Below are 9,191 nucleotides of genomic sequence, written 5' to 3'. Positions count from 1 at the left end.
TTGCCTACCTTGGATTTGTGTGCATCGTTTGTGACGTGTCATTCATGCATTGGCCGATTTTGGTCGTTATTACTAACAAGATTCCCTTAACATTTGTGTCATTTATTTCCCTCTGATGACCATTATATGAGACTGGTTTGATTAGCTTTTCCCATTGGATTTGAATTGGTCAAGCTGGTTTGTTGCATGTCTAAGTCTGGACCGAGTGTTGCATGTGCCTGCTGAAAGGGTGAGACTATAATGTCTCTACTAGCTACTAAGTTTGAACTAAAGTTGATGTCGTACGACTAACTGGTTTTGACCATTGTTGTGTCTCCACTAGTTCGACATGGAATAAGTTCAGAGGTTCATTTTCGGAGTCTAGATGCATGCTTGGTACTAGTTTCACTAGGATTTCCTCTTATTTGGCATAATACAATTTGATATTGGCTCCATTGTAAACTCCTAGTAGTAGTAATCCCAATAAGTCTCTGAGTCTTAATGTGCCATTAGAGAATACCCAATCAACCTCGTAGGGTCCAGACCAAGCTATCTTTGAATTTGGCTTCTTCAATCCTAGGTTCAACTGATATAGCACTAGCAGATCACCCTTCTTGAACTCCCTGACCTTGATCTTGTTGACACACCAGTGTTTTCTCCTTTGTTGGACAACTTCTTGTTCCAAAATTGCCCTTTGTTTGATCTTATCCAGTTGCAACAACTCGTCCAACCTCTGCTTCGAATTCTGGTTAAATTCCATGCCATGTTCTACTGCCAGTCTAAGGCTAGGAACGGCAAACTCCATTGGAATTACTGTCTCTATTCCATACACCATTTTGAAGGGTGTCATGCCATTAGTAACTTATAGGAATTTCAATATGCCCATAGCACCATATGGAGTTTGGCATCTCAATGGTGTGGGTCCTTCTCAACTATCTTTCTGAGAATGGTCTTGATGGTTTTATGGTTGTTTTATACCTGACCATTGCACCTAGATAATAAGACATAGATTTTTTATGCTTAACTAAAAAGATCTCAGTCAGTATCTGAATGGTTTTATTGATGAAGTGTGTTCCTTGATCTAAGACAATCCTGATTGGACACCCATATCTACATATGATGTTCTCATACAAGAATATAGTTGTTGATCTAGTAGTGTTGTCTGGTAAGGCTTTGACTTGCTGGCATAACATGTGGCCTCAATAATGTACTTATTCTTTCTAGGAGTGACCTTCTTGAATGGCCACATAAAATCTAAACCCCATTTAATGAATATTCCTAATGGATAAACCGGAGTTAGTGGTGTCATATCACTTGTTGTTGGCCTACACATTCTCTGGTAAATATCACAAGTTTAGAATGCTTTGACATCTGTCATCATTGTCTACCACCAAAGACCTGCTTGGAGGATCTTCTTGTATGTAATATAAGTCAAGAAGTGTCCCCCTGTATCTCCACTGTGAGCTTCAGTAATGACTTGCATTCGTCCTTTCATTGGCACACACCTTTGAAGTACACCATCAATGCTTAATCTATACAAGGCTCCCTCAATGATGGTAAACATCAAATTTTTTATAATTACTGCATTTTTCTTGTTTTGGGACAAGTTCTCTATCCCTCCATCTGAAGGAAATCGCAAACATCTTGCCACTCTGAATCTGGTCCATCATCAACTGTATATTTCTGAAAGTTCAGCATCTACCGGCTCATCCTTTAGTGATGCTTTGGAATGACCTTCTATACTTATGGAGAGAAAATCAGCACCACATTGTGTTTTTCCTAGTTTGTGGAAGATTTTGAATTCAAACTTCATCAAAAATATCATCCATCTAATGATCCTTCCTTGAATGATCACTTTGTTCATTTGAAAGAGAAGTGTCTAATGGTCCACATAGAAATGAAAAAACTTTCCCATTAGATAATGCATGAACTTTGTAGCACTAAACACCATTCCTACTGCACCTCTCTCGTGGCCAAGTAACCTTGTTCAGCGAGGCTAAATCTACAAGTGGCAAAGTAGATGGGGCAGTCCGTCTTCCCATCAGGCTGAGCTATTATAGCCCCCATCGCCATTCTAGATGCAGCAACATGCACATGGAAAATCACATCCAAGTTTGGATGGTGAAGGACTGGCCTCCTGTTGTTAGTACGCTTTAAGCAATGAAATCATTGCTCACATTCTGGGGTCTAGATGAATTTATTTCTTTTCTGAGTCAGTTCATACAAGGATAGGTCTTATTGAAAACATATAAATGAATCGTTTATAAAAGTTGATATATCCCAAAAAAGAGCTTAGCTCAGATACTGTCATTGGTGGTTTGGCTTGCTAAACACACTTGACTTTGTCATTAGCCATTTCAATCCCATTTCTGGAAACGATATGTCCCAGAAGTTGTCCCTTCTAGACCATAAACAGTGATTTGAAGGGATTCTGACAAATTCTCTTTTCTTTGCACCTCTTGAAGACCGTTTCCAAAAATAATAAATGCATTTCTTCTATGGATAAAATAGTAAAGTCATCCACAAATATGGCCAAAAATTGTGAAGAAACTCACTAGAAATTTCCATCATGCATTTTTGAAATGTTGCTAGAGCATTACACACTCCAAATGGCATTACCAGATACATAAATGCTCCCCATTTAGTGATGAATGTAGTTTTGGCCCGATCCTTAGGTGCAATTTTAAATTGATTGTAGCCATTGTATTCATCCATAAAACTGTACATTTCATGGCTTGCAATCTTGTGTAATAACACATTTGTAAAGGGTAGCGAAAAAGGATCCGGATCCTTAATTGTCTGAGCATTCAACTTCCTGTAGTCCACACACACCCTCAATTTTTCATTCTTTTTAGGAACTGCCACTGTCGAAAACAACCAATCACTACTTGCTACTTTGGTAATGAACCCTGCCTTGAGAAGATAGCCTATCTCCTCCTTGACTTTCTCAGCATAATTAGGGTTCATCATGTACCTATGTTATATGACTAGTCTTTGATATGGCTTTAGTGGTGTCCTATGCTGGAACACTTCTAGATCCACTCCTTTTAGGTCAATATGTTCCTAGGCAAATACGTCTTTGTATTTCTAGAACAGTGCCTTTCCTTTCTCTTTTTATATCGGGCTTCAGATGCTTATTGATTTTAATCATTCTAGGGTTTTCTTCTAAGCCAAAATTAAACTCTTCAACTTCTTGATCATCTAGGAGTAACCAGTTCAAGCCTCCTCCTTTTTTTAGCCATTGATTCTTAGTTCAAATACGAGCCACATAATCATTGAAGAGATTACCTAATTCCAGTGAGCCATTCTAAATATTTTCTTCTTTGATTGTTGGGTTCCCCTCATCAAAATTTTCTAGATTGTTATCCCCTAGTGGTATGAAATCAAATTTGTCTAGTGTTGGTTGTTCATGTGACCAACCATCCAATTGAACTGACCTTTCCCCAAAGTTTAACTCAGTAAAATGGTATGGGTATTGTTTCGTTTGTCTCTCAACATGTTCCTTATCCATTAGCACAACACTCACGTCTATCTTTGTGAGTGGGAAGATGTTCATTGAGGCAAGCATCTTTTCTATCTTCTTTGTTCCATACTTCTTGCATAGCTCTTCAGGTCTCAATTCTTTCTTCCAGCTTCTTGTATTGTTGATTTTTATATGAATTCTTCTGTTGGCGCCTTGAATTTTCAGTGTTTGATTAGCATAGTCATGTATTGCATCAATAGTTCTAAGCCATGGTCTGCCTAAAAGCATTCCATATGCTCCTTGAACATCCAATACTAAGAATCTGGTTTTGAACTTTTCCTTACCCACTCTGATCAGCATGTTTCTAACTAGCCCAGTAGCCTAAACCACCTTGTGATTAGCCAACCTGACTCTGAATGGTGCTGGCTTTTAACTTCATGATTCCCAATTTTTGCCTTATTTGTTCTCCCAAAATATTAACACCAGCTCCCTCATCCAATATGACCCCTGATAATTTGCTTTCATTGCTCCATACATGACCGTAGGATTTACAGTAGGTACACTGTGAACATTCATTAGATCTGTGATCTCTTTACGTGCACTTTGAGCACCAAATCTCCATTTTCATTACTGATGGTCTTGTCTTGGCGATTCTAGTGATCTATTTTGACATTTTCTCCAGTTTCCTGGTCCATGATCCTTTTTTCTTTCCTTTTCCTTTGTCATCTCACTCACTTTCATATGGACTGGAACTGGTACTGGATTCTGATTCTTCAATCAAGGACTCGCTAGCACTAGAATGCTTCTTCTTATGCCCTTTCTCCTTCTTGGCATGTTGCTCTAGTTTCAGTGGACTCTACACTAGATCATTAAAATTTTTGGTTGATGTTAGAACCTCTTGTTCCCTGAGCGTTTTACTTATGAACCCATTCAAAAACTAGGCTCTCATTCTCTTCTCTAATGGAGTCTCTTGCGATTGTATGGTTAGTTTCTTGATTTTTTGCACCTAACTTCTAACCGACAACTTGCCTCGTTTGATTTCACGGGATGTCTTCATCCCCCCTAATGTCTGAATACATCCAATTTGAAAGCCTTGATGATCTTATTGTATGACCTAAGCTAGTAGGTTGGGTAATGGTAATACCATTTTCTTCACCTCCTTGAGTGTCTGGGGAAAGTATTCCCCCATTCATCTTCATCAATATCCTTAAGCATATTGCTTGGATGTGAACATTAGGGTCATCGTTTTTCCTCCTTTGAGTACTGGAAATGAAATTTTCAGATTAGTGGAATGCTTGTGATTGTTGGCTCTAATTCTGGAAACTTGTTTCTTATCTTTGGATTTCCATTTGCTGTAATGGTCCGTATCCACTTTCAGCCGTTTTCAATTTTGATTTCAATCACTATGTCTTCAAATTTCTTCTTTGTTGGCTTGTGTCTGTTGAGTGATGTTTTCTCTTATTGCCCTTGCTTTCTTCAACACCTTTCTGGCTACATTGAGATCCATGAGATCGGTTGCATCATTTTTCTCTCTCTGCATATATGCACCTGGCATGAGATGAGTGCTAAGAATCCCTCAATTCATCAGATATTCCTAGTCCTTGAGGAACATCTGTCTCATTCATAGGTTTTGTCTCCGTATCAGAGCCTCACTATGACACTTTTGGGACTAGGCTGACGTAGTCTAGATTCTCCATGAATCTCGTAGTTGCCCTTCTGTCTCATGCGGTTCCTCTAAACGGCATGACTAATGTGTGATGACTCAAACACCAGTTGGGAGATAGTTTGACCATCAAGAGAAACTTAGCTCAAGCCATCGTGATCGCCAAAATGGAATGAGTTGGACACTTTCAGTCAACTATTCCAAGTTCCTAGTTAGAGTTAGTTCAGATCAGTATATGAGACTTCGCATCAGACAAGACAAAAACTGAAAGACAAGATTGAAACTGTAAATAATATTGAACACTGAAGCTGGAAATGGAATTGAACACTGGAAGTGGGAACTGAAACTGAGATTGTATATTTAGATTAGGCTAGTGAAGAAGTACAATGATGAGACAAACTCTGTGTGTGATTTGGATTACAAGAGCGTAACAACTCCAAGATATGAGATACAAGGGTTTAGGACTCAGGAATAGTATAGAGTTAAGTCAGCTCTTAAGTGTCAAGTCTCAAGTCCCTCAAAATGATGTAGTGACTTCTATTTATAGGATCTCGACTAGATTTTGACCGACTATGCAATGTGCCAATTACCATACTAACTACCTGTAGTAATCGTCTCTGGAAGTTTCCAATCCATCCGCCTGCTAAGTGGTCATTCCTGCCATTTACAGTGAGAATAACACTAATGGCCTTACATTGCATCCTTGCTTTTGTGTGAGGGGCATTAGCAACCCCTAAAAAGGCTTTGATGCAAACACCAACAACATCTTTATTAGTTCCTTGTTTAATAAGTTTAGAGTATAGTATAATTTTTGTGTGTTTTCTAATCCTCTAGTCTAAGGTTTCTCACTTCATTTTTTTGCTCACTTTTCAAGACTTGCTCATTTTTCATTGCTTGCCTTTTTTACTACCTTGATTATAAGATGCATAAGGAAAACTCTGAACTAGCTATGGAAGTCTAGGAACCTTTGAGTCTTTGAGGACAAATTGAATGTTTCTTTCTTTGATGATATTGTGCTTAGAACACTCAAGAGGGTAGGTGTAACATCTCTGGTAGGTATCCTCGTAATCTATGTACAAGTCTCTGATGGAACCCTAGCCCCCTCAAGGCACATGTAGTGCTTGAGGGCAATTGTATTCTTATCGGAGTTAATATAAATTCTCTCAACTCACAATTGTATGGCAAAAAAAAATGTATAAGGAAAACTCAATGGCATCAACTTTAGGAAAAACAAGAATCATGTGATAAGCAAAGCATGGAACACTTGAACATGTTCATGTTATAGTTCCAATCTAGAGGGGGTATGATGTGTATATGCAAAGGGATGTAGGCCACCACAAAAAAAATTAGATGTGTTTCTTATGCTTTTGGACATCATATGTACATAAATTATGCATGTAAAAAGTGTGCACAAGTGGTATATGCCAAGTGTCTTGAGTCATGGGTGACAGTTGAGTAGGGCGCATAGTGTTGATGATTTTGTACATATACCTGGGTACTCAAAAAATGAACGAGTTCTATTAAACATAAAGAAAATTGCTTTTTTGAGCCAAGAAGGTCTTGGAGAAGAAGGTACACACAGGGTATACATAGTGATAGCCTACAGTGAAGGATAATGGTTTGGGAGTCAAGATGCGCTGTGTGTAGGTGACGGCCTAGAGTCATGATTGGATTATGTGTTTCTCATCAAGGAGCCCATGAACATGGATTGCTACATCTCCATATTGACTCGACTTTTGTATTTATTTTGGTGGTGGTAGTTGCATTGTGTATAGCTCTCTTGTTTAAGCCTAGGGTTTGGAAGTTAAAACCATATGTTGTGCATGCCAATGGAAAATGGTTTGCCCATGTTTTCCACTAAGAGGATCCTTTGCAAACCCTTCAATTTGGAAGTTAATGCCATATGTTGTGCATGCCAATGGAAAATGGTTTGCCCATGTTTTCCACTAAGAGGATACCTTGTAAACCCTTCAAACCATCTTCAAATGAAATATTTCTCCTCATTAGTTGGTTCTCACCTTGATTGAGCTAGCCAAACAGAGGGTACAAGTCACTAGTGTTGACATTAAGGTTGAAGGTACACATCCTAAAATAACAACTACAATCAGATAGATGTGGAGCAAAATAAAACAATACAAGATGCTCATATGGGTTCACGGGCTTATCGCTCTAACAAAGCTTTCAACGAGGAAATTTGGTTGTCCTCATCGTAGTGTCATCATTATTGTCATTGTTGGCTCCATTGGCTTTAACCTTGTGCATCAATGTATGTCATCCACAATTCTACCCAAACGTCCACATGTTGCTCGAAGGTTGCACACTCTTGTGGGGTGCGAAAAACATGTTCCCCTCAAAGCATGACTACATTGTTGGCAATAAAAGAAACTTGCTCAATATCGAGTTTGGTTGGATGTGCATTAAATCAAGCTAATACATGGCATTGAATAGGGACGTTGTGGCATCGTTGACTGCATGGAAAGCCTCCGTGTAGTTGCGTGCACTTTGTGTTGTGCATATATTATCCATTGCATACACAGTGTTAAGAACGTAATTAGCATGCACATTGTTGATGGGGTCAACACGGGGGGGGGGGGGGGGGGGGGGGACCACTACCCGCGTTGTGCAAGGGGCCCACACTAATCACGTTGTCAAGTGGTTTCCCTTCGGCATGGTAAAACGTGTCAACGAGAGAGAGAGAGAGAGAGAGAGAGAGAGAGAGAGAGAGAGATTTATTTTTTAAAATGATTTTAATGTAGCTTTGTTAAATAATAATGGTTAATAAAAAGTGGATTCTTGGTAAATAAATATTAATAGAAGATTTGCAACCACTACACTACATTGTACACTACAACTCCCTCTCAATACTCTTTCTCTTTCTCTCTCTCTCTCCTTTCCCAACTCTAATCTCCCTCAAGTTACCCTACCTCCCCCCCCCCCCCCCCCCCCCTCTCTCTCTCTCTCTCACTCACACACACACACACACACACAAAATGGCATCATCATCATCACGCTTCAACGTTTTGCAAATAAAGAATGCATTCAATTCTACAAAAGCCACCTTGGAGAATGAGGCGGCTACACACAATGCAAGGACACCACAGAAGATCAAGGACAAAATACATTAATTATGCTGATAATGGGCTTACATACTTCGGAGAACTCGAGTTAGCTCTTACTAGACCATCCTTTGGAAAATTTGAATGCTTGTATCTTACCCAAAATACAACTTTCACACTACGGTTGGCCCTGCCTTTGGATTGGATTTATGTTTACGATCCAAGTTTCATTATTTTAGGAATATATTTTTTGAGTTTGACATATCTTAAGAAACGACTAATGATATGTATAATAATATGAATGTCTTACATTAAAGCATGCAAGATCTCCTCACTATTGCAACTCGTATGATGAAAGAGGAGGACATGGAAACACAAATCCTTTTTTGGTGGTGCATAAATGAAGTTATGGAAAGGCATGGATGTAAGAGAGAAAATTTTATGGATTCATGACCGACGAAGCTCAAGCCAATTGGAATGCAGTTTGTAATGTGTTCAACAGTGGGAAAGACAATGTTATACAACACCAAGAGTGATCTTTCCTTTTTCATTGGAAGCAAAGCATGGTGGTGCACACAACAAAGTACATTGTTTCTTCATCTAACCAAACACACAATGAAATGTGCAAAAAGTGGCGTTTAGCCCCCTCTAGAGAGGCAGCTGCAGAGTCTTGTCTCCTTCGACAATGGTGGCGCAATGGACATTGCATGGACAAAAACATCCCCGCAATGGACTCTTGGTTGAGTTGGTGGGAGGTGCGTATTTCACATTGGGGGAGCATCATGATAGGAGTAGAGAGAAGTAGTGATGGGGCAAACACTCCAAGAACCAACTAGGCTGAGAGTAAGCATGGGAGCTGGCTTGCAGGTGAGGGGATTCAAAAAAATAAATCATTGTATGATTCATGTACTTCAGATATGGAAAATGCAATACTACAAAGCACAAAGGAAGTTTCTTACTCTCAACATAAACATATTGGGAAGGGTAAATCATTAGAGAGACTCAAGGAGAGAGTTTCCTCTAGTCCAGC

General features: G+C 39.2%; 1 protein-coding gene across 1 annotated transcript; it reads right to left on the bottom strand.

The window, feature by feature from the left end:
* Positions 1-400: 400 nt before the first annotated feature.
* Positions 401-829, bottom strand: LOC147426771 (uncharacterized). Its single transcript, XM_086498238.1, has one exon. The coding sequence runs from the start codon at positions 827-829 to the stop codon at positions 401-403; it is 429 nt and encodes a 142-aa protein (XP_086354364.1).
* Between the last annotated feature and the right edge of the window lie 8,362 nt (positions 830-9,191).

Source organism: Adiantum capillus-veneris, chromosome 24, assembly GCF_014529385.1.
Source record: "Adiantum capillus-veneris isolate H3 chromosome 24, ASM1452938v2, whole genome shotgun sequence".
Classification (NCBI taxonomy): Eukaryota; Viridiplantae; Streptophyta; class Polypodiopsida; order Polypodiales; family Pteridaceae; genus Adiantum; species Adiantum capillus-veneris.
The sequence above is the reverse complement of the archived record's forward strand: the minus strand, read 5'-3'. Positions and strand labels throughout refer to the sequence as shown.